Source organism: Serinus canaria, chromosome 5 (genome assembly GCF_022539315.1).
Source record: "Serinus canaria isolate serCan28SL12 chromosome 5, serCan2020, whole genome shotgun sequence".
Taxonomy (NCBI): Eukaryota; Metazoa; Chordata; class Aves; order Passeriformes; family Fringillidae; genus Serinus; species Serinus canaria.
The window spans coordinates 24,591,345-24,617,865 of record NC_066319.1 but is presented as its reverse complement, the minus strand read 5'-3'; the positions used below and the strand labels follow the sequence as shown (position 1 = coordinate 24,617,865).

At 44.1% G+C, this 26,521-nt stretch overlaps 2 protein-coding genes across 2 annotated transcripts; one reads left to right on the top strand and one right to left on the bottom strand.

Moving 5' to 3' along the window:
• Positions 1-523: 523 nt before the first annotated feature.
• PPP1R14D (protein phosphatase 1 regulatory inhibitor subunit 14D) lies at positions 524-14,942 on the top strand. The gene is made up of 4 exons (XM_009102075.4): positions 524-1,451; positions 5,545-5,640; positions 5,827-5,859; positions 7,871-14,942. The coding sequence occupies exons 1-4, from the start codon at positions 1,269-1,271 to the stop codon at positions 7,937-7,939; spliced, it is 381 nt and encodes a 126-aa protein (XP_009100323.1). The 5' UTR covers positions 524-1,268; the 3' UTR covers positions 7,940-14,942.
• On the bottom strand, positions 14,419-26,401 carry ZFYVE19 (zinc finger FYVE-type containing 19). The gene is made up of 11 exons (XM_009102076.4): positions 26,177-26,401; positions 25,533-25,654; positions 23,000-23,053; positions 22,340-22,500; positions 20,980-21,125; positions 20,001-20,115; positions 19,249-19,458; positions 18,676-18,755; positions 17,858-17,968; positions 16,328-16,470; positions 14,419-14,946 (listed from the first exon to the last, which is right to left on the bottom strand). Exons 1-11 carry the CDS (start codon positions 26,228-26,230, stop codon positions 14,874-14,876), a joined length of 1,269 nt encoding a protein of 422 aa, XP_009100324.2. The 5' UTR covers positions 26,231-26,401; the 3' UTR covers positions 14,419-14,873.
• Between the last annotated feature and the right edge of the window lie 120 nt (positions 26,402-26,521).

Sequence of the window (26,521 nt, the reverse complement as noted above, 5' to 3'; positions counted from 1 at the left end):
CCCTTGGCTCCTGGCAGCAGAGGCTTACTTGCTTTTTTCCACATGAATCATGACACTGGAGGTGCTTGATCTGCTTCAGGACGGAGGGTCTCAGTTGGTTTGTCCATGTGGTGGGGCAGCTCCCTGGGCAGGCTGCTGGAGGGCTCTGGGAACAGCTGGATAAAGAGGTGTTCTGGCACCCTGTAATCACAGCCAGCCTGATTTCTGTTCCTCTGAACAGAACAGCAGTGTGCACTTCTCACATGTATTCTTCTAAATGTCATAGGGCAATAATGCTGCAGACCTTCAACCAGGTGGGGAGGAATTGTAAACCAAGCATTTACAATATACAGAGTGGTAGCCATTTATGATGCCTCAGCAGGTGAACCTGTTTACCATGAATACTCTTCTGTGGGAAGGAGATGGTGCTATATCCCTAGTGAGGTCATCCCCTACAGTGCCATCACATCAAATACTGTACTTTTTTGAGCGCAGATATGTTATTTTATCCCAGAATTTCCTTGCTCAAATAATTTCAAATTCATGTCACCGGGATTTCTACAGAAATTTCTGAGAGAGCTGGAGTTAACTTAAGAGAACATAGAACAAAAAATGGAACTGCTGAGCCCAGCTTTGGGTTGCAGTGTCATTTCCTGACCTACTGCTGTAAAATAATGAATGAGCTGCTTGATTCTAGACCACTTCTTATCTGTGCTGGGTCCAGTGTTTTACTGGAAAATCCCAAACATACCATCTCAAAGGGAGCTAAACCCTGTAGCTGCAGGCAGTTTACTGAGTATGAACTGCAGCAGGATTCAATACATTATGTATGGATCAGCCCTCTGGAATTGCACATGCATGTAAGTTATGCCTGTAGGAAAACAGTAATTTTAAACCTCCTTCTTCCCCACCTCTTGGACCTCACTTGTGTTAAATATTAACAAACATGGTTCATCAGTTCCCTGGTTCACTTGGCTTCTTTTAACAACAGATGTTATTACAACAACTCTGCCTACCTCCCTGCTCCTGTCAGCACAGCTGATGGTGAAACCCAAGAGTCTGCAGCTGTAACTCAGCCTGCAGAGCCTGGCTGCTGCCCCAGCCCTGTGGCCACCCCTAACTCTCTCCCTAGGATCACCAATGCCTCCCACCCTTGGTGCCTGTAACTAGCCAGTGCTGGGAAGGGAAGCACTGGTTGCAGAGAAGCTTTAGTTAAAGGAGACAGAGAAAAGGTGGGAGGGAGCCCAGAGGAAGGTGAGCTCCTGCTGTCAGAGGAGGAGGCAGTGAGGATGGCCAGCAACTCCAGTGCACTGCCCCGAGTGACTTTCCAGACGCCAGAGAAACCTGGGGAGGAATCATCACACAGGAAACTGGGCAAGCTGACCATAAAGTACAACCGCAAAGACCTACAGCGCTGGCTAGACCTGGAGGAATGGATCAACGCCCAGCTGCAGGAGCTGTACCAGTGCCGGGTGAGTAGCTGCGGCACATGAACCACTTGCATGTCAGGTGAATGGATCTAGAGGCCTTGTGTGCTGGCACAGAGGTTTGCTTGCTCCACTTCACTGGAAATAGTTCCTTGTCTTCAACTTCCAGCAGGTATCTCCATGCCCCCTTTGCAGCACTCTGACTAGTGTGTCGGCAGGCAGGGAAGCTTGTGCTGATGCAATCCAACTGGCTTTGAACTGCCTGGAGCTGCACCCACTGAGGGGGTGTAGATGTTGCTCAGCATGAGTAGCACAACCTAGAGAGATGTATAAACCCAGGATGATTCTTGTTGCTGAACTGCATATGATGAGTGGCTTTGCAGTGAGCAGTATCCAGGCTAGGTGGGTTAGAGTGGTCAGTGTATCCCTGTTCCTTTTTCATGCAACAGTGAGGCTCTACCTGCTGTTTGAATGAGACATTTTGGAATATGCTGTATCAGTAACTGCAGAATCTGGACACATTACTGGCAACAGGAAAAACTGGGAAAAAACCTCTTTGCTCAAATGTACAGATCTTATGCCTCCATCTTCACCAATCCCCAGAGCTGTCTCCCTTGCCTGAGCTTCCCTTTGCACCAGGAACAGTCCCTTCCAAATTCTTCCTGCCTGAGAGCTATCCCAGTAGAAAAGTTCCAGGAGTGCCTACAGCACCTGAATAGTACAGGTCTTTACTTCAGCTGTTGCATTTTTTCACGGGGTTAGTGACATTCAAGTTGCAGCACTACCTGGGTATATTGAAATTTTAACCCTGTACTATCGCTTCTAGTCATCTGTCCTTAGATGCATGAGAGTTATATGCTGGGTGCTTTCAGAAGCAATAGTGTTCTTCTGTGTTTGAGATAATCCTTTGGAGTGCGGTACAGTAAAAGATGAAAGGCTTCCCCTCATTGTACATCATGATCTTAAACACATTTAAATAGCTTGATTAAGGATTTTGCTTTTCTCTCTAGGGCAGTGGCTGACATAGTAAGAGAACACATCTTTCTTGACTCAGAGAATCTCCATCTTCAGCAGATGACACAGATGGGTTTAACAAATTCTGTAAAACCACTTATTTATGTCCTGGATGGGGATGGACTAAATGAACTGCCAGGCCCTTTCTGCCCTGTGTTCTGTATTTGCACTCCAGTGCAGTGTTAAGCACAGTTTTGAGATGCAAGGAAATAAGAGCTGATGATTTTTTAGAGTCTTCTGCTCTGATCATCAGCAGTTTCAAATTGCCATCAACACTGAAGTGGACATGTTAGAACAGGTCATGAATGGTGGGTTTCGTGTTACTTGCTATGATGGTACAGAGAAATTTTTCCCTGCTCAGGCTGATTTTCTGGGCCTGAGAGCTACAGAATGATGTCACCTTCACAGCTGAAGACCCAGATTTCAGGAACTGCTTCTAAGTCTACCCTTGTTGTTGTTGTTGCTGTTGTTTTTATTATTATAATCATTATTTTAATAATTCTCTGTGGGACTTTCTGTGTGATTGTGTATTTGATATTTGTGTGGGAATGTGCCAGATTCTCATGCCATGTTGGGAGATAAGAATAGTTCATTTCTGTTTTAATTTATGCCTTATGCAAAGAACAGGCAGAAAACACATATGGAGAAAAAGGTCCTGGCTTCTGCTGCAAATGCATGGCTCCTCTGAAAATGAGTACATTACTGCTTCTGTTCTGTTAACTGTTTTTTTTTCCTAAACATAGCTTGCTCAGTAAAAAGGACTAATCTCTTAAAGTTAGTTGTGAATTTCCAGTTGTTTTCTATAGCTTATTAAAATTCTAGTAAGAAATTCTCAGCTGTATCTTAGGCCTCTTGATAACGAATTTTGAAACATTATACAGTGCACATGGGAGCAGAAGGTATCAACAGACACAGTCAGGCAAAACTAAGTGTGTCTGCAAAGTGCTACCATAGTAGTCCTAGTGAGTGAATGCTGTTCAGAAGAGTGGAAGTGACAATATTGCTTCCCAACCATTCCTGCACTGGCATTTAAAGGACTGTCCCCTGGAGTAGGTAGCTCAATTCAGAGTCCTTTTCCTGACTGTTTAGATAAGCAAAGGAGAATGGCTGCTGCTTTGAGTAACAGAACATCTTGCCCTTTGGAGAATTACTGCAGTTTTAAGGAGTTGCATTTTTGTCCCTTTTTTTTCCGAGACAGACCAGAAGCATTTGGTATGACCAGCAACATGACCCAAGATGGGGTTGTCCATGTGCTATTCTTACTTGCTGAAGTGTACAGAGATAGACCTTTACACTTCAAAGTCAGTTTATGTTCAGTTCTGTTTTCCAGAGAATTATAGCTGTTTACTGTCATCAGAGCAGATGCCCAAAGGGGATTCTTTTTCCCTACTGCAAAATCCCAGCAGGCACAAGTGAGAAACCCAGCCATGCCCTTACAGGAACAGATTGCCAGTGGATTGCCCTTGCTAGTATTTCTTCAGCACAACAGATTTCCCTGCTTCCTGATGTGTTCAGGCCAGCATAAGAGATTTGCTACAAGGAACTACATAACATAATGCTGTGCCAGGTCAGAGACTGTTAACAGGATCTCTTCGAATACATACATGGGCCACAGTAAATTACTTGCAATCACAGAGATTCCCAGCAGGTCATCCTGCTCTCCTCCATGCATTGTGACAAGACTATTTAGTTGCCCTGCTTCTTTGAGCTTCCTTGTATCCATCAACTTCCATTACAATTGTCTCTTTGTTACTTCTTACTTTGCTCCACCTGCCCTTGGCAGTGCACAGTTCCTGGGTGTCTTCCAGAGATTTAAATGATAGCAAGGTTAGCTCAAACATCACTTCCTGATGCAGGGAATGCTATGATTTTTACTGTCACAAGGCTTTTTAGCAACAAAACTAAGACTGATTTTAAAGATGATTCCTTGTATATGGAATCCAGAAGAGCATCGACACTAGGAGTAAAAACCACAGGGATTTCATACCCTATCTCACCCTCCCAGCCTACTTAGCTTCTTAACCAGAGAAAAAGTCAGACTGGATCAACACCTGTCTTCTAAAAAGTCACATGAAAACTATTACTTTTATGAAGAAATACTGTGGGAGCAATATATTTAACTCTGGTTATACACAGAGCAATATATTTAACTCTGGTTTATTATTTATTCTTAAGTCAGCTGTGTACCAAAGTGAAGCAAGGGCTTTCTACTTTCTCTCTGGCTTAGTATCAGTGACTGCTCAGGAAAGTTTCTTTTTTTCCTGTAAGTATTGCCTTTAATGTTTAATGTTTTACATACACATTCATAAATGCCACAACCTGGCAATCAGGAACTGTGCTGTTCATGCAGTCTCCTTATTCTACTGATTACTATGTCAAAATATCACTAGTGTTGTGTTGTGAAAGATTAATTTTGGAAATACAATGGAAAAACACAGGCTGCTTTCCATGCAGAGATTTGTGAAGCTAAAATGTGTCTGTGATCGAGTGAACAAATGTTTCCAACTAACACCCCCATGCAGTACAAGATCATTACTCCAGTCACCAAAACTTGGAGTCCCTCTTACATTAAAGGAGACTATTATATCCCTCTCATATCTATAAGAGAAAGCTGGCAAAATATTGTTAGGTCTTTCAACAGCATATTTTTCTCTCCATTACTGCCAAAAGCCTTAGTATAAATACAAAGTCGGTGAATGTAATTAGTATAAAAGCCCTAAAATCTCCTTCTATTATTTATGCCTCTCTAAGATTAAGCCTGTTGGAGTCCTGTTTGGTGAATTCTTCATAGAGGAAGGGTGTCACAGGCTGGTATACATGGCACTGAAGTTTGATATCCTTGAAATGGTCTTCCAATGATGGGTGATGATCCCAGAGCAGTGCAGTGGTTGGAAAAGATGAAGAATGCGTATGTCAGGATGTGTGGCTGTAGCAGACACCACAAAGGGGCTGGAATCCATGTCCTCATTACAAGAACCTCCCTTTTTTGAAATGATTTATATTTTGATCTCAACTTTGCAGCACAGTTTTATTGTAACTCAGCTGCTTAGTTCTTTAAAGATGGTCTCTAGAGCTCTTAGAAGTTTGAAGGTTAATTAACTCTGGTGGTTTTTTTCCATTTTAGCTAAGGGAGGAAACAGAGGCAGCAGCTCCTGAACCACAAATTGATCTTGAAGATCTTCTGGAGGTCCCTAATGAAGAACAGAAAATAAAACTACAGGTCAGATAGAGGGACTTGGTGATTTTAAGTTAGTGAAGTTCTCTTCATAAAGACTAGTGGCATGTGGAGTAGAGAATAGGTGTTTGTAGTGTTGCATGATGCTTTCTTGTGCCTTCCTTTTTTATAGGGAGGGAAGAACTAGATCAACTCATAAAATACTAAAATGATGACTCCTTGTTTTTTTAGGAAATCCTCCATGAGTGCTCCAGCCCCACAGAGGTGAGTGAAGCACCATATAAATTTACATGTATACATGTTATACTATTCTGTTACAGTGTCTTTGCTGCTGCTTGGCTGAACAGCCAAGACATTACCAGGCTGCAGATTTGTTTAATCATAATGGGAGATGTTTGCCATTTTATTCTGTGATTGTAAAGTTACATATGCACATGAATGAGCTGAAGGCAGAGCACTACAACAAATAAGAAATTATGCTTTACAATCAGAGGAAGTTCTTTCCATGTTTCAGACATCCAAAGCTGAGCAGTCTGAGCTGTTATTTGATCCTCAGTGTAGAAAAGCCACAGACAGTGACATAGCTCACATAACCATTTTTTACACTGTTAACTGAATGCATTCTTAGCCTAAAACACTCTAGGGTTATAAATGATAAGGATGTAGAATGGTCCTTAGGTTGGACTGGGCAGATAACTGCTGAGCAGTGGCCATGTAGGTTAGTTTTACACATGGATTTTTTTTCCTCATGTAACTTTGCAAGTTTTTACTTTGAATTAGACAGTTAAATCCCACAATGTCCAGACAATTGGAGGCAACACTGTGTGCATGCACCACAAAGGGTCCTTTGCTGCACTGCACACCTGTGCAAAATGTGGTCCCCATCACTGCTTCAGCCACGTGCACTGCTTGTGAAAATTCTGCTTGCACATTACCCATCAGACTCCACGTCTTGTCAAGCCAATGTGGCTGTGCAGTGCTGAACATACAGGAAGTGAGATGAATGCATGACTGAAATTCAATCACTGAATCAATATTAGTATTGCTGAAATTAAACTGGGCATTAGCAACCATCACAGATACTCTCCTAGCAGGGGTTTCAGCAAAGCTGGCAATATGAAATAGTTTTCAGAATATCTGAATGTCAGATCTGAGGCATGAATCTCACATTTCCAGAGCAGTAACTGAAGAGAGTTTGCTCTGCTAAGTCAGAAACCATGAAAGTGTCTTGTGGGCAGCACAGTACCTGCTGAATACAGATACTGCTGCCCCGTTGGCAAAAACCCCTCCTTTCACCCTGGGGATCTTGAATCCAGTCCCCTTGAAAGATCACAGCAGTTTCACTGCAGAAGGCAGACAAGAAACTGAAAGGACTGACTGAAAAGAAAGGTATGATCCTAGGCATTTACTTCCAGAGCATGTTGTAGCAACCTCTGATCACCCAAGTGAGGATGCTGGGCTTCCACACAGCACAAATGGTAACAAGGTGCAATACATCCAGTGACCCTGCCTAATCACAAGAACATGTAGCCATGTCTTTGGGTAAGAAAGGCTGCATACCTCTTTATGGTGATGTTATTTGCCATGCAGAGGGTAAAGTTTGCACTAGTCACATTGCCTTCTGCTTGGAATTACCAGACAGGCCAGTTTAGTTCATAGTCCTTGGCTGTGTCAGCAAAGTAGTCAGGGTTTGTCTCCATTAACTGCTCATCTATCTGCTCTGCCTGTCCTCAACCCCTGGTCAACATTGTCATTAGTCCTACGTGTTTTGCTCCACCTCTTCTCTGCCAGCCACTTCCTTGTAGAACTGGCGCAGCTCCAGGATGGTTTGCAATTCACAACATGGAGCTCTACTGGTTCAACAAGAGGGACAGCTTGCTTTGCCCTAGATTGGGAGGGCAGTAGAAGTGGGCAGGAGGTTATGGTGGCAACAGGAAGCAGTAGACCTAAAAGAGAACAACAACGTCCTGAGGTTATCTCATGGAGGGAAAAGCAGGTATCTGGGATAAGGAGGGTCAGGCTAGCTCCTGAGGAGAAAGTAAACATGGCTGTTCCAAAGGAGGCAGGGAAAGGGGAGGAGCTTTTAGACCCTTCTCATCCATCACAAGGTCTCCTTTCCTAAGCTAAAAGATAGGTTTGCTCAATATATGTCAAAATTCTGGTTTCTGCTCAATGCGAGGGTGAATGTGGGAATGATGGAAACGCCACAGTACGCTTTGGGCTGGTGAGTGCTGGAATTAATACAACATCCTTCTTCAACCAACTCTTCTTGTAGGACTTCATCACGGAATTGCTTAGTCGATTGAGAGGTCTCCGAAGAGTCACCAATCCTCAGAAGAAATGACCTTGCTCACATGGAAAACCCAGCTTTGGTTACAAGGAAACGTGTATCTTCCTGACAAAAGCCAGGATCAGCAATGGAACTTCTGAGTATGTTTAGGACTTATTATTATTGAGAAGCTTCACCAAGTTTGTGAACTTTGTACCTGTGGTTTGAAGTCTCCACTCCTTCCAGATCTACAGCAGAGGGCTAGATTGTACATTTTCCTGATTCTTAAAGAGTGTGTTAACCTGAGGAACAGGACAAGATGTCCCTCCTTTAGATTCTTCTAGGAATTTCCATGCTGGCCAAGGAGCACTGAATACAATTCTCAGGAGCTCATCAAGACTTCTTTTTTTCATCCACTGCAAGGAAAACAAGGCATTGGTTATCACTCATTCATCAACATGGAAAATCAGCCACTGTTAAGCTGCACCTCATTTCAGTCTGGCTTAAACCCAACTGTGATCTCCTGCCTGTTACTGCTGTACCTTACTCTACAGCATTGCACATACTTTGTAACTCTTACTAAGCCTCTGTTATTTATGAAGGTTGGACAGAAAATATATGATAGTTTGTGTGCACCTGGTCTACCTAAGGGGAAGTTTGTGAAACAGCTGCTACAACTAATGGCTATTTTTTTTTCCATTTTGTGGAATTTAAGACTTAAAACTTACAAGCCTTTTCTAAAGGAACAAGGTCTGGGAATGATTTTTCTCCTAGTTCAAAAAGATGTTGGAAAAAGACTTATTTATATTAAAACAGAGAAAACCAGCCATGCACTGCTTGATTTTGCTCTCTCTTTAGATTCTAAAGAAAAACTGAAGTAAAAAATACCTGCTCCCAACTTCCCTTCAAGGAGCATCTTGGAGCAAGTCTTTTGCAGACAGGTAGGTCTCACAAATGAGCAGTGAAGTAGGACACAGTATCTCACTGCACAAACTCTTCTGGCTACAACTAGTATTTGCCTGGAAAAATACAGAGGAAACTACATCCAGCCTCTCAGCAAGTCAGTAACTTGACACATGTGACTAGGAAATGGAGACTGATTGCTTAGGCAGCGCGCTCTCACATTATGCCCAGTCCCTATGTTGATTCCTGCCCACAGCATCCCAAAAACTCACTTCCTCTCAACCAGGACACTCCACCCTTCGCCTCTGAGAACACACATTTCTAAAATTATTATCAAAATTACATTAAACAAACTTCTACTTAAAACAATAAAACCTATTTCCCAAGGTTTCACTACCAATCCACCTTAACCTAATACATGCTTTGCTCTTATTCCTCTTTGATCCCATCTCACAGTTTTACCTTATCACTCGCCCAAAATTCGATTCCTGGTCAGGGGAACCAAAAATGTCATGGTTTGATGCTGGTGCAATGCCAGTGCCCCCATGAAAATACATTTTCCCTGCTGTCTACTGTGAGATGTAACCAGCAATAGAGCAAAGCAGGCTCCAGCTTAGGAATAAAAGGAAAAAAACTTTATTGACTTCCAATATCTAAAAGAAACACACAGAACTCAGGATGAAAACCTTCCAAACATTCCTCCTCCCCCCAACAAATTTCCAATACATCACAGTAAGACAAAACCTTGGATTCTCAATTCAGTTACCACCCCTCAGATCACTAACTCAGTCTATCACCACCCTTCAGATAATCAATTCTCAGTTCATCAAGAAGAGAGGAGTCCCTCTTGTACTATAAGCTTCCCCAGGAAACACAGTTGAGATCTCTTGTGTTTCCATGTCACACGTGGCACCGCCTGGAGATCATTTTGCATTGTGACATCTTCCTTCCATGCCCAGTGCTCTCACCACTGCGCCTGGACCAGAGCTGCTTCTAGGGTTTTCCTTTTTAAGGGTGCTTTGTCCAGTTCCAAAAAGAGCAGTCTCTCACTTTCAGGACATCTGTCCCCCCCAAATTCACCCCCTGGGGCCGAGGGGTCTCGAGAACAGAGATCCTCTCCTTCACTCAAGATCGAGGGCACCACCACCCTCCTCACCCGTTGTCTCTGTTCACACACTCCTTCACATCATATCACTGCCCTCTCTTGGCTCCGAGCCATTGCCTCCCCCTAAATGCAGTCTCTGTGTCACAGGAAAAATGGTTCTGTCCATGGCTATACAAGAAAAGTCCAGCCAAAGGTCACTCCATCATCTCCTCCCACCTAGGATTCTTCTCAGCTTCTCTTGGACATCTTTCACTTGCACCAACTTGCATCACACTTGCCTATTTCCTGCTATTCCATCTCTATCTCTGTGCTCATTCAGCTCCAGGAGGATCAGCATCTGTAAGGTTTCCATCATCCAAGAAAAGGGTTAAAATATCAGGCTCTGCCTGTCCAGAACTCCCACGCTGCCCTGCTGGGCACCTTCTCGCCACCCCCCTTCTCCTTCCTGGCAGCCAAGCTGCCCGCACATGATATTGAATTTCAAGGTGGCACAAGCTCTCTCTTTCTCTCTCTCTCTGGGGAGCTGCCCAATGTCTCTCAGGGTTCCTCCACCCTTCCATCCCGCAGGGGCCTTCACCTCCCTTCTCTGTCCCAGGCCTGGCCTACCTCACTCAGACGTTGTGGCTTCCCCTCCCAAGCCCAGCCCGCAGCTGGGCAGAGGAGGTCTGACCTCTTTCACCTATGGAACCCAAGAGAGCTTCCCCCTGGGAGTTCTCTGGTTTTAACCCCCCTGTGTTCTCAGAGGCGTATCCATGTCCTCAGAGGCCACACCAGGTGCCAATATTCAAATCTGAGCACCTATTGGTTTGACCACAGCATCCCAAAACCTCACTTCCTCTCACTTGCAAACACAAGAGATGAGTCTGAGTCACATGCAGAGGAGCTCCTACAGAGCAGAACATTCAAGGCCAGCTTTTAAGTAACCTTTTGACTGTTTGGTGAGCCAGGCAGAAGGGACCAACTGTAGAACCAGATGGGAATGCAGGTTAGCTAACAAAGACAAACAAGAATTCTTGGGCTGGACCAGTAATATCTTAAATGCATTAGTCTTGCCATCTTTATCAGTAGCAGAGTGATGACTTTAATCTTGTTTTTCCCTCTTATTTTCCAGCTGTCAGTGAACAAACTGTAGGTTGTGTCCTCTAAGAAGACAAAATCCAAGCTGCAGTAATAATTGTGATGCCTACTTCCTTTCACATGCTTTTCTTGTATCTGACTGGAAGTTGGCAAGCCATGGACCTCATGTCTTGTTCTAAGGCTGCTCCAAGATGTTCTAAGCCTCACCCACTAGGCTGGAGAAATGGTCTTTCTTTATCAGGTCCAATATATATCTTTGGTAGCCCTGGGAACATGCCAGTTTTGGCTTACTAAGGGGACAGTGGGACATGCCTACCCTCATGAAATCTCAACGTAATCAGTAAAATAACAACAAAAACTTAAATCCAGACCTGCAATGGTTACAGATCTGGCTTATGGATGACACCTGCTAAGACTCATGTAACACACCCCTGGAGAAAGGAGAGCAGCGTATTTACAAAAAGCTCTGAGCACTGGTAAAAAAAGACTAGGATCAAACAGAAGTTAAGGTGGAAGAGCTACGTGAACAGGACATGAGGAGAGTGTCCTAAACTAGAGATGCAATCAGCTACAGCACAGGAGTTCAGATTACTTACATACCCCACTAACAGGCTTTGTTTTATTCTGCTGAGTTGCAACAGCACAAACACATGACATGCTGCTCCTCTGGCCCAAGAGAAATAGTTTCTTCCCCCTGGGAACTGTTCTGTATTTCTTCAATATGGAGTGATGCAAAAAGAATTTTTGTCTGTGCTTTAAGTTAGACATTGTTAGAATCAAAGACAAAGCAGGTTCTGAAATGAAGTTGACTTTCTGCTTATACTGCAAGTAGCAGGAAAAGAGTAAGCTGCAGACCCTATCGTGTGCAGTTGGTTCTGATACATAAGGAATTCTGATACATAATGATACCTGAGAGCACTTCAATTGAGCACACTGAGATCAGGGGAGCAAGGCAACATGTGGCCAGTGGTAGATGATTTCTCAGCTTACTGGTGCAAAAGAAAAAGCAATGTAATGCAATCAGAATAACTTCTTTTTTGTTTCATTCCTAAACAGTAGTAAATCACACTTGGTTTGATTTATGTTTTGGCTGTTCTCACACTGACCACAAGGATAGATTAAAAGCAATGCTTGAAAAATTTTTGTTACAAACATCTTCCAGTTAGCTTTGCTGTTTCTCAGCACCACCACTAGCATAAGTATGTAGATACTATCTAAGAATGTTGCTTGAAAGGAACTTTGCCCTCTTGATTATACCAAGATAACCCAATGTATGAAAGTTCATGAGCTTTTCTAATTTGAATTTTTGTTGGAGTGGAGTCCACATTTGACAATTCACATATAAAACATTTTGAGGGGGAAAGAAAATCCCTCATGACTTGCTACAAAGACAAGAGCAAACAAGTTGAATCTCTTTCTGGAAGATGCCAAGCTGTCTTCTGTCCTTGAACAGCTATAACTGAAGTTGATCTGGCCTGTCAGGAATTGACTGATTACCAGTATCTTTGTTTACCAGCACCTTTTCAAAGACAAGGATAGGGAGTAACACAGCTAACAGTGCACTGCCCACTTAAAGGTTATGCAGCATTCCTCTTTCACAACACAGATTCAGCTAGGTGTGCTTCCTGCAGACAGCCCATCTGGATACCCCTCTGCCCCTCCTACATGGAGCTCACTGAGGCAACAGCTACAGTGGGAATGGCTTTTCAGGGGAAAGTGATTGGGCTACTACTAAAATGCCCCATTACATGCAGAAAGTGCAGCAGCCACAAAAATGTCCATTAGTGGTGCAGGGAAAGCAGCAGCTTGTGTCTGTATGACTTGAAGAGAGTCTTCCATGTGTGACTAAGTTCTATTTCAGGTAATGGGTTGGGTATATTTCTGGATTCCTTGGGATGGCCCCACAGAAACCAATTTGGGAATCTAAATAAACTGCTTCCGGCTGCAACCTGCTCCATTACTACGGATGTGAACAGGGCAGGGCTTACACAACAGAGGCTGCCTAGCTGCAAGGGAGCTCAAAGTTTTGTTGTGGCTGATGAAGCATTCAAAATGTTGCAAGTATCATACCAGCTCATACTAAGATATTGAGAAAACCAGCAGCTGTAAATCAAGAAACAAAATTCCTATTAACTTATTGGGGAAGACACAGGCTGAAGCCGAAAGCAGTGGATCAATTTAGGAGAGAAATAAGAACAGATATTTGCACCTTCTCCTCTACACATGAAACATGAAGGCTTTAACCTCAGATAGAACTGGGCTGTCTTACTATCAGACTAATTATCCATGTCAAATAGCAATGAAGAAGGCTCACTCCTATGATAACATAAATAAAGGACAGCATTTTGTTTAGATTTTTAAGACTGCAAGTTCCTCAGGGCTTACTTAAATAACTTCCTTAAATTTTGTGTGTCACAGGGTTAATTGTGAGCTCTTGCATCAGAACAACTCAAGTAGTTTTCCCATCTACCTGTCCCAAGGAGACAGGCACTGGTGAAGCAAGGGCCGCCAGGAGAAAGAAGATCCTCCACAGAAGTCGGGTTTTGCCACCCCTTCCTAAGAAAAGGTTTTCATGAATATGCTTGCCATTTTTAGTGTGTTAACCTAAAGAATTACTATTCTACATTGTTTGAATCAGGTTTTTGTTGAAGAGTCTGATCCAGAGCAACACATTAGCAGAAACCCATCTTCAACAGTGGTTTAATTCATTTGCTCTCCTCTGACCAGAGGTGCAGGTAAACACTGTTTCATCACTTCACCTCGGAGGCACTGACCTCCTCCAGGTCAAGGCAGACAGCTGGGAGTGGCAGTGTCAAACCAGACAGGCAAGATTCACTGGAAATTCCCTGTCAAAAGCAAATCCTTGATTTTGTTGCAATTGGAATTTGTCAGCCTTAGAGAGCTCTCTCACAAATCACATTATTTGGAAAGAGCTCATCCTGATGGAATAACAGAGCATGTTTACAGCCAATTTACTTGGATATTTGAAGCACTTCTGGGTGTTCTGGGCACTGGCAAGTGCCACTTGCATCTGGATTGTCTCCCAGGAGAGATATGGACATATGCAACTGAGCTTCTCTCCTAACCAGATGAAGAGCATCACACAGGTAACATTTTATCCTACCAGGGGACCAAACAATAAACAAAGTCAAATCCTGCTTTCAGACTTGTACACAACTCTTTCAGACTAACATGTTGCTCTTCCAGATGACATGACCTTGACACAGCCACAGCAGGCCACAACACTATCAGTAGCAGATTACCTTTTCAAAGGATCCTTCCTTTCATGTCAGTGAGCAACACTGCCCTCCATCTTTTCCAGACATGCCACAGAAACATTTTTGATGACTTCACTATTCTTCATTTCTTTCCCTAAGCTGCTTGACACTAGGACTAACATACCATTATAAGAAACCAACACTTTGTTAAGGGCTATCAGGCATTTTCAGGAGAGACTTTAACCACAGGCCTCTGTAAATTATTTTTATTATTCATTGCAAGTTCCCATCACACACGTGATCACAATGCAGACATTTTTCTCAGCACAAAGTGTTTTGCTGCCTGTTGAACCAGTGTATAAGCTGTTAGTAAAAGCAGGAAGTTATTTATCAGCCAGTCAGTACTGCTTTAAACACACATCTTTCCTGCTACCCACATTGTTTTACCATCTGTATTTATGGATTTGTATCCACCCCCTCATATCAAGTCCTCATTTATCCCCAAGCATGCACAGCAAACCCTGCACTTCTCAGGTGTATTTGTGAAGACCAGTCACATGCCCTCCAAGCCTCTCTCAAATTACAGCACATCCTTTAACTGTCCAAAACATCACCCGTTTTGGCTGCAAATCCACTTAGATTCTTCCCAGCTGGCTGGCTCCTCTGTTTTCCCATTCTCCAGCTCCTCTTCTGCCCATAAGTGTGGTCACTTCTGTTTGCAAGGAAGATGATAGCGTGAGGTGTGGTGATCCTTCAGGTCAAACTCCTCATGGCCTTCCCTAAGAAGCAAATACAAAGTGCAGTCAGAATTAAATACCCAGGCCAGAAATTCACCCTTAGCACAAGATATTTCCCAGCACCCCTTAACCAGAAACTTATCCCAAGGGTTGGCTGTGAGGACCTGACTGGCAGCCATGTGAACTAACTACTTAACATATTTGCTTGCAACAGAAATTTCTGAAGTGCTTTATGGGAAGGTCTGCTCATCCTTGTCAGTTGGATTTGAAAATGACAACAGGTCCTTCTGTCTCTTTTCCTCTTGAAGAGATTCATGTAACTCATGGATAATTTTCACCACTGTGTTGTTGATTCCAGGGACATTAGCAAATCTGACAACAGACAAAATGAAAGTGTCTTCCAGAAAACTCTGGAAAACAACTGAAAATAATGCAGTGTATAGGCAGTTGTCTTAAGCATGCTCAGGAGCAGGCAATTTTGAGTAAGATAGAAGCCTGCATCCGCAGTGTGTGGATGATACACTCACCTGCCAGACTGTTAAATCTGCTTTTACTGATGATTGCTGTCAGATGCTTTTGTTTTTAACAATCTAACACTGCCAGTCATATGTTTTCTGAACATTTTTATATGGATGTCCCCATTGCATTTGCATTTCCCTACAAATACATTTGCAAGAAATGAGAGAATATGCACAAAAAGCATCTCTTATTATCCCAACCACATTTCAGCAACCTGCTGTCTTAATGTCATCCAGCACTAACCTGAGAACCCAGCCAACCACCCAATACTTCTGAGGCATGAAAAAAAAAGAAGTCACACAACCTGTCAGGAAAAACTTTGTATTTAAATGAATTAACCCTCCAAATCTGAGACATGAAAATTTTTCAAAAGTCAAGCTATGTGTGTTTAAGAACAAAGACTACAGCTGCTGCAAGTCTTTCACCAGCCTGACTGGTGAAAAAAGGCTCACACATACATATTTCAACAAAGAATTTTTTTAATATGGTTTAGGATTGCAAAGTCTCAATCTAAGAAAACCCTCAGGAATTCATACTATCTGATCTCCCCCTTTAAGTGAATCCAGCCTAGGTCATCCATCAATGGCATTAACAAGCCATAGGAGTCACTGAACAATGGTCTCATTTTTCCCATCCCACGTAATGCAGCATTATCAGCTGCTCCAGAGAACACTCAGACAATGTGCCCAAACATGCACTGAAGCATTTCTGCCTAGGACCAGCTTAGTCCCTGAAGCCTGGGACAACTACTGATCTCACAATGTGTTTCTCTAACAACTAGCATTCAGCTCAAATCTGGATTCCTCAAATCTTGCCTCCTACTGCCTGTTTTTCTGCCTAATGACAAAAACATACAAAGGGTGCCAAGCTTACCTCTCAGACCCAGAGGAATTGCAAGACTCACCAAAAACAGCGCTGACAGTAGAGGTCCCCATCACAGCCATGGCAGCGCAAAGTGGCGTCTTCGTTGCAGATGCAGCACCAGGGTAACTCATCCTCATCACTATCATCTGCCCTTGCAGGAGCTGTGGTGGCTGGAGTGTGGCTCTAATTCACAGAGAAAACAAGAGACACAGAGTTCAAAGCCCAGCACGGGCAATAAAGGACTTTAACTGTAATGCATGCTGGCCACAGTGACCTGTCCCATAGTCCACAGTTTCCTCTCTGTTGATCCTAAGTCTGCGAGATGAACTTGCCCAGAGTGCAGGGACAGGCTCCATATGCATCTAGTTGTCAAATAAAAACCCAAGGGTACTTTCTAGAATTTGGGTTTAAATCTATGTTGCTTGGAATGTAAACAGGTATTCAGCCTCATTTAGTGTTTATAGTGATGTACCCCCACATTGTGTGTGCTAAGGGCATAAAGCTCAGATATTCTGGCAGGCACCAGAACAACACCATGTGACAATTCCTGCTGCAAAAGCAAGAGATCAAACAGTTTTGCTGAAAGGGGCTATGTGGGAAGGGAAAGGAATGTGGAGGTGGGGGCATTGTTTTCTCCCTGTTGTAAGAAGAAAACTGTGGGACAAAGGGAAGTGCTTAGCCAAAAGGCCCCTACTATTCATTTATACCTGAGGCTGGGACAAAAAGATCTTATGAAATCATAATCTAAATATATCCATACAGCCAACTATGGCCTCCTTCTCCCTTAGAGAACTCTAGTGGAGCTGAAAACACACTGAGGCATTGTGCCTGAACACTGGCAAAGGCAGCTTCCTGACACAATCTTTTCCTAACACTATCTTTTGCATCAGTAATCCCAGAAATGCAATGTGTCATACCTGAGATGGATGTTTTTGATAATGTTTACAATTATATAATTTCTTCCAATGGGAGCAGGCCTGACAGGTGCTTGTGAGTCACAGGTGCATTTAATTATTGCAATATACATTAGAGATTATGTATATATTTCCACAGTAGGTCAGAATCTGCTCTGAGCATAGGGTATCCTGCTACTAATTCCTTCCTCTGACATTATACGAGAACATGAAGAGTAGGATACTATCTAGAGGTTCTATTCTGCACATGCTGAAAGCACTGGTAAACCTCCCATTTACTCTGGGTCAGATTGTATAGTACTAGACCATCGCCTTGTTCATCTTATATATATAATTCTCTAATATCCATATTGTGAGGTGTCTCCCAACTTCTCTTGGTTTACAGAGCTCTGTACATTCAACAAAACCAGACTGAAAGGAATTGTATTCCAGGGAATAAGTCCTTTTGTAAGTACAAGGATGATTCACAGCTGAGCTCAGAGCTGGTCAGCCTTGCAGAGGCTGCTTGGCTTGTTAGCTCTGGAGAAACTGGTTATTTAATTTTTTTTTCTGCATCAAGCCTAGGATACAACAAACTTCTGCTGCAGAACTGTACTCTCCTGGCACCCTGGAACATTCCAGACATCAGTCGAAGATATCCTGACAAGTTCACTGACCTTTTGCTTTGCTTGCTTACACGGGTTCTGTTGTGAGGGTCCTGGTTGGGTGGTCTGATCTGGGGGAATGTTGAATCCACTTGCTTCATCCAGGGCTGCTTCCTCTGTGAGCTGGTAACAACACAAAGAAAGAAGTCTCTTGTTTCAAACACAGCTGTGAGCCTCATTCTAGGCCTTAAACCTCCTGTGCTTGTGGCTCTCGTGCAGTAACAGGAGATGACAAGTCTGAATGCAGCTGGTGTTACCCAGACAGATGTAAGCTCGCTCTGCACTCGGAACACTGTGTGTCCATTGTGGACAGGCTGCAGCAGCAGGGGCCTGCACTCACACACACACTGCTTTGCAGTGCAGCTAGCAGGCCCTCAGCATCATGCTAATCACACACATGTGACATATCAGACAAAGTTAAACTCAGGTCTGCCTGCAAGACAATTCGGAGACATTTTGAGGAGTAATGTAGGCATAAATTGAGCTACAAAGCACACATCTCATCCTCCATGTTCTAACTGGCTGGACGAAAACACAGAACAAGAAGAGAGGAAGTACCAGCAAAGTGTGGTTAGACAGGAGACACATGCAGACCACAGGAGACTAAGCACTAATGAGAAAGACAGTGTGACAGACTAGAAGTATTGTTTTCAATTGCCTGTCAAATAGTTGAATGGCCCATGGGAGCTAGTATTGGAAAAGCACTAGGAAAGTAAGCAAGGAAACTCTTCTCAGGAACAGAAACACAACCTTTGTACACTCACCAGGTAACACACACACAAGGCATAATCAAGAGGAAGAAAAACAAGGCCACAGCTGCCACTTCTGACCTGTTTCAGCACTCGGCGAATGGCTTCCTCCTCAGCCACTTCCTCATCACTGTCAGGGAGCTTATAGGTTTCCAGTGTAACTGCAGGAGTAAGAAATGTGAGACTGTAACTCACACCTGCCTCAAGCCTTGTGCACACTAATGTACCAGAGACAATTCTTTGTGGTGTGAGCTGGCTGTGGCATTCTGGCTCTGAGCTTTTAAGTTGCAGGTTCCTCATAAAGGACGTTACTGTTTATTTTTAATACTTGGAAGAGAGTCGGAAAAGATCCCCACCAAAACCAGAGTTTTGCTTTTAAAAGTTTTGTTAACCTCACCAGAGCATGCTAGAATTATCCCAAAGAAGGGTGCAAGACAAAGCAGTCTGACCTTACAGTCCCAGCTTTCACCCTCAACTTAGATCTCTCATAATGATTTCATGACAAACCAACCTGTACAACTTTGCAGACAGAACCAAGTCTCAGTCTGTTTCTTGCAGAACAGAAGAATTAAATGGATAAACACTTACAAAGAATTTACTCTGTCACAGCAACTTGATTCCTCTCTTGGCACTGTATTCTCATCTGCTACTCACCTTTCTCTGGGTCCTCGCCTTTGAGTGCTGCCAGTCTCTTGGCAACTTGTAGGACCTTTTCCTGCCTAGTGTTCTCTTCCCGCAGCTCAGCAGCAGCTTCTGCCAGCAGTTTATTCTTCTCTTCCTCTAGCTGTTTTGGGTCCAGATTTGCAGGGCAAACACAATCTTCACTTGCTCGATTGAGATCATTCAAACTCTGGCTACTAGCAGCTGCAGACAGACACACAGAACACACTGGTGACTCAGCAGCCATGTTCCTTGGGCATGACAAATAATGCTATGAGAGCAGCCTGCTGCTCCCCATAAAACTGGATAATGAGAGGAAAAGGCATGCCAGTAGGATCTTCACTGTACATGAAGAGAAGAAAATGAGCTGATCTGTGGCTTACAGTGAGATTACAGAGAAGGCAATGCAGCCAGGAAAATAATGGTGTGCTGGATTCTGATGTTTTGTAACAGTACACAGGTGCATTAGGAGTAGCAACAGCTCAGGGAGGAGTCACTTTAGAGAAACAGAGAATCTGAATAATACAACCCTGACAAGAAGGAACTATCTCCAAGCAAAGACACCAAGACCCAGCATGGAGCCAGATGGCTGCTCTTGGTCAGTGCAAGGGATTATAAAAGAAAGATATGGACAAACTGGACACTCAGCTCACCTGTTAAGTTACATAGAGAGGCACAAACTCTCTTCTCAGTATAGCACATAGATTATTAGACATAAACAGGTCTTTAGAAGCCAAAACAGATACCTTGAGGCTGAACTCTTGGTCTGTAATGCTCATCAATGGCAACCTCCTCAGACAGTTGGGTTAACAGGTCATCTGTCTGCTGGACCAGACTTCGGGTATCCGGGGCTTGGTGCACCTAAGAAACCAGGTGAGTGTGGGAAAGTGGCATACTCAATCAAAGGAGAATTTTGGCAAGCAAGATCACCCTAGATAGGAGCAGTATACAAAGATGCCTCCACTAACACTGAGAAGCTCAGTTTACAGTTATGTAGTGTAAGATTTGTAAGGGCTTCATTTTCAGAGGTGCTGAATGCACACAGCTCTAAGAGCAGTCACTCAAACAAGGCAGAGGGGTGCTGAATGTGTAGAAATACATGCTGCTGCAACTCCAGCTCTGCCACTACCTCCAGTGTAAACAAAGTGCCATTCTCAACAGTGCCAGCCAGCAGCTCCACAAAAACCTATGATAACAGCTGGGCATGCATCTGAAAGAATGCTAAGGAAATGGTATCTTGGGGGACAAGATCATTCCTACAGGCTTTCAAGGCATATATCCAATTAGTTCCTCTGCAAACTCAGACAAATCACGCTGGGCTTCCATTTCTGGAAAAATTAACAGGATTCTGCCCAGCTGGTATGGAGTAACAACTAGAAGGTGTAATTAGAAGCTAGGGCTGATAAGCCTCCAACACAAACAGCTCTGAAAAACTATGACCACTCATGTACATAAATGAGTTGAGAGTAAAAAACCTTAGCATCTATTGTTAAAAATATACAAACAAACTACATCTGGCATAAAGGAGCATGCTGCATTCAAACTGAAGTTTTGAACAAGTAAAGGCTGGTGATTTGCTTCTGGAGCAATGACACAATCAGGAATTCTGACGAAAGCTACCTGGACAGAAGAAAGCTGAAGCAGGAAGAATGGTTAGCACGCTTTGACACCAGTTACTGTGTCAACTCAGAATAAATTGCTGACTAAAGAGCTGAGGGAGCTTACAGGTCTGGGAGCTTGGGAAGGAGGATCTCTACCCTGCAGGATAGCCAACCGGTCCTCCATTTCCTGTGTGGATGGAACAGGTCCTCGGCCATCCTCCTTCAGGGCTGCCAGCCTAGCTTCGATCTCAGCCTGAGTAGGGATGGACTCTGCAATTCACAATAACCCAAGGGAGGAGATTATTCTGTTATTGAAATTGAAAAGCTACATGTTTTTTTCCTTAAAACTGTATTTCTTTCTGGAGTCAGACTCTGAACACCAGAGGAAAAGCCTCGCCCAGCCCTGACGTGAATGAAGGGTTATACTGCAGTGACTCAGAGACTACCCTGATGCTAACTGCTATCCCTTTCTTCCAAGTCCTTGCCTTCTTCACAGTTTATCTCCTAGCCATAACATAAGAATTAGGGTGATGTCATCTGAAAATCAGCCGACTTGGGATTCTAGGGACAGGAAGAGAAATGAGTGTAATTTAGCCAGTTCAGTTCATTGGTCCCACATTTCCTAAAGCAATCCCAGCCTTATCAGACTGAAACTCTCCCCTGCCACATAATGGATGAGAGGCAATGGCTGTAAGTTATTCCAGGGGAGGTTTAGATTGCATACTAGGAAAAAATTGCTTCACAGAAAGGGTTGTCAAGCACTGGAAAAGGCTGCCCAGGGAAGTGGCTGAGTTACCATCCTTGGAGGTACTCAAAAGATGTGTAGATCTGGCACTTTGGGATATGGTTTAGTGGTGGACTTGGCAGTGCTGGGTTAACGGTTGGACTCGATGATTCTATGATAACCAGTAACCACTCTGAAGAGTGTTCTTTTCCTTTTAGAGACCATACACAACATTTAAAATACTTTATTCTCATGCAAGCACCTCAAAGCAGTCCCAGAACCTGATAGCTGTGGACTGAAATGAAAATTTTCCTTCTCTGTGAGACAAGGCTGGTCAGAATATAGTCCCACAGAAATTGGAACTGCTGTTGCCCAAGACAATGACTCACTGGAAACCTTCTTCAAAATAGTTTGGCCAAAGACTTCAATTTCATTCTACTCCAAGTGGGTTTGACACAGGTTTTTCCCCCCAAAAATGGAAAATGAGGAAGTGATTTTACAGGTAAGACACTGCTCCAAAACTGAGTAGTAATTTCAAGAGAAACCCCGAGAAGCAAAATGAAACTGGAACATTGATCTAAAATCATTGTAGAAGTTAGCCATAGTGGCAGCAGACCTTGGATGCTCTGTCCTATTTTAAGCCTCCATCTCCCTAATATCACAGCCACTTAAAGCTCAGCTTTCCTCCCCCTCCAGGTTCCTGGTTTCCCAAACAGTGGTGTTCCCACCCAAGGTATTTATGGTGTTCTCTAAAACTCACTTGGTTTCCTTTCTTCCCTGAGCCTCTCCAGTCTCTCTGCAATAGCTCTATCCTCTTTTGACAGCCCCTGGTATCTGCAGCCTGCTCGACCTGGGCGTTTTGCAGCTGCCTTCTGTTGGTCTTTCAGCTGGTTTTGTTTAGCCTCAAAAGCTGCTACACGCCTGTGACATGGATGGAAAAAACACAAATCAATGAGAACAGGGACTTTAACCTGGAGACAAGAAAACATCCTCTGTGAACCCAACAGGCTATCTGAAATATGCCAGGGCAGAACAGAAATGAAAACACTCTCTCCAATACCAGCACAATAAAGTACTCCTAAGAGTAAGGAAAACCTTAGCTCACAAGAACGACACATTTGGCAGCACTTCCAAGACACAAGGAACATTTCACCACCAGGTTCCTGTTTCCAAGCCAACTCTGATCAGCCACAGATAATTGCAGGCAGGTGGCTCTTCAGGAGTCTATTCAAAAGAGCATGTCCCCCACCCCTCTAAACAAACTAACAGGCTAAACAGCAAAACAAAAAGTCCATCCTTAATCTAACTCTGAACAAGCAAATACCCACACCTTAAGCCCCACTTTTGCTGGTGTCCATAAGGGAAGAGGAGGCTCTAAAAGACTCCCAGTGGAAAGAACTGTTTGGCAAGTGCAACTCACTTTTTGTAGTTTTCTGGTGGTGACCATTTTGCTGAACTGCTTTGAGATCCTTCTCTGAAAGACAAAAATTATTTCTCTGAACTCAACATACTGACAATACTTGACAATACTGACAATCATTTAGACTCTCATCTCCAGAGGAATCAGTAGGTGTTTCTTGACCTCGTGGTACAGCCCCTTTCTTAACCTCACTAATACTGAGAGGAATCAGCTTATGCAAGGGATTAAGACAACATAGCTGCCCAGGACAGCAGGAGCCTTCATCTCTGTCCTTTGGTCCAGCTGTTTTGCATCTGGACAGAATGTGATTTAATATGGTCACCAGTGACCCAGGGAGGTGGGGCTGAAATACCCTTGCCTCCCACAGCCTGCACCTCCTAGTTCAGAGGGCAGGTAGGGAGCACTTAGGTAAGACTCCCAGTGTAATTAGCTTCCATGCAGCAGGACTCTCTGGAAGGAGCTGGGGAATGCAACAAACCAGAATTATATAACATAAAAGTAAAGCAAAGCGTTACAAAAGTTATTATATAACATCTTACAAAACTCTTGAACACTACACACCTAAAACATGTCTAACTCTTCTACTTTGCTGTGTTCAGGCCGAGGGACTAAAGTAGACACTTATGTAAGTTAGTCAGCATATTTTATTTGTTCTTAGAAATCACAGCCAAGGCCCATATAGTAATGACTGAATGCAACATTGTTGGAACACTTTCCAAAGCTCTAACGCTTCAATTCTGAAAGCTATTTGCATGAAAAACAACAACATATGCAGCTTTCAGAACTGCAGCCTCTGTGTGTTACCTGCAGGACAGGATGCCATCCAGAGGGACCTGGACAAGCTCAAGAAGTGGGCCCTTGGGAATCTCATGAGGTGAAACGAGACAAAGTGCAAGGTGCTGCACTTGGGTTGGGGCAACTCCTGGTATCAACACAGGCTGGGGGACGAATAGATCAAGAGCAGCCCTGCCAAAAAGGAGCTGGGAGTGCTGGTGAATAAGAGGCTGGACATGACCCAGCAATGTGTGCTCACAGCCCAGAAAGCCAGCTGTGTCCTGGGCTGTATCCAAAGCAGCATGGCCAGCAGGGCAAGGGACGGGATTCTACCCATCTCTTCCTCTCTCATGGGACCCCACCAGCAGTGCTGCATTCAGCTCTGGGGTCTTCCCAGAAACTTCCAGGAAAGATGGAGAAGGACTTTTTCAGAAGGGCACGTAGTGGCACGACAAGGAGGAATGTTTTTAAACTGAAAGAGCACAGGTTTAGATTTGATACTAGAAAAAAATTCTTTACTTGGAGAGTGGTGAAACACTAGAACAGGTTGCCCAGAGAAGCTGTGGATGCCCCATCCCTGGAAGTGTTCAAGCTCAGGTGGGATGGAACTCTTAGCAACCTGGTCTAGTGGAAGGTGTCTCTGCTCACAGCACAGGGGCTGGAAATAGATGATTTTTAAGGTCCCTTCCAACCCATACCATTCTATGATTCTATAATCTACCTGCTATCCAGCCAGGGAAGATTGCTTTTCTGCTGTAACTCTCTAGTGCTATAGCTCTCTAGTGATAGTAAAATTATGAGAAAAAAACACCCAGAGGAAACATCAAGACAGGGGGCCCTGGTTTCTTAATGGCTTTGAAGTTGTGAAGGGAAATCAGATAATTTCAAAACTGAAAAGACTGAATACTGTCCTTCACTGTTTTCAGCAGCCTGTGAAGATAAAGACCTTCACTAATGAGCCTCTTCTCCTTTAGACACCTGCAGAGCAGAAAATTCCCCCCTTACTGGTGAAAATTCCATGCTATAGGGGCAAAGTTAGGAAAAGGAACAAGAGAAATGCAAGAGAAAAAGGAGAACACAGAAGAATTGGTTGACAGAGAAATTCTGGTGTACACCTGTGTTCTTGTGTTGCTTGTTCAAGTGTATAATCCTGCTGCTATTGAATTACATGTTTTGTTTTCAACGGGAAGTCTAGTGGTTATGTTTGCAAATAATTTTTAAAGTTTTCTTTTAAAAGCAAAAATTTTATAGATTTTAGACTACAAAACTTTACGTCTTCAGGCCTCACATAGCAGAGATCCCTCAACAAGGAGGATTTATGTCATTGTGTGCCCACAGAATTAATAACACTTTGAACACGTTATTGTCAGTCTACTCAACTATTCACATCTGAGAAGACTGCCAGAAGTGTTAAAGTGATAGAGATTTCTGGGCAAAAACACAATGTGACTTAACCTCAGCCCATCTAGTTAAGCTGTCCACAGGAATTCAGTGTCCATCCATGAAGATTTAAACCTGATACTTTTAAACTACTTTGTCAACCAGAGAGAACAGGAACAAATCCTGATTCCTATTTTAGGACTGCACAGCTCATATAACAAGTTCAGAGATGTTCTGTCTTGATTCTGGGGTACAGGTAGCATCCCTGCACTTATGGAAGGCAGAGCTCTCCTGCAGAAATCTGCAACACCACATGGAATGTAAACTGAAGGAAAAAAGCAGCAAACTGTCTTTGGGTGAAGAAACACTCCTGTCTTACCCAGTTAGTTTTCCGTGGCACTGCTTGCACACCTTCTGCTGAGTGTTTCCACAGCGGGGAACCACAGCGCTGAAGCTTCGGCAGCCCGAGCAGAAGGACCGTCCGCAGTTCTTGCAGCCACACTGCAGAGACAGGAGAGAGGGGCAGGACAGGCCTTCACCACCTCGCCACCACACTGCTGCCACTTGCCGGCACAGTGCCCGCACCGAGGCACACAAAATAATAAGGGGGTTATGCTGATTTTTTGTGACAGAACTGTTTCACCACCTGCTGCTGAAGATATGGAGACTCAAGAACCTTGCAGCACCAGCGGATAACTCCTGCTGGGAGCAGAGTCACCACTTCAGCCCATGGTATAGGGAATGTGTGTGTGAACTGTCTGAGACCATGGCAGAATCCTGGATTAGAGGGATGGCATTCAACGACTTTTTGGGTTTTTGGTCAGTAATTTCTCATATCTGAAGACATATCGGAATTAGGCACCACAAGAGCTCAGTAAGCAAGGACAACAACGCCAGGATGCTGGCCGGGAAGCATGTCTCGGCGCCGGGAGAAGCAGTTCCCTGTTCCCTTCTCAGACCCTCGCACGGCGGGGGAGGCACCCGCGGGACCGGCCTGTTCCTGACCCCCGCAGCCGGACTTGCCTCTTTCTTGAAGACGGAGAACTTGGACGCGCACCCATAGCACCGGCTATCCATGGCGCTACCGCCCCAGCTCGCCCTCAGGCACGGCGCTGCACCCCCGCTATCCCAAGCTCCATGGTCTGCCCGGTGCTGCGGCCAAGGATCGGCGGCGAGCGGGGCTGTCACAAGCCGGGAGCCGCGGACACCACCCTCCCGTCCCCTCAACACAGACCTGGCGACGCATGGCCCTATGGGAGTTGTAGTCCCTTACTCCGCCCTCTCCGCCTTCAGACGCCAAGCGGCTCTCCGCAAATAAACTACACCGCCCAGGGTTCCACACGATCCCAGTGGCCGGCCGTCTCGGCT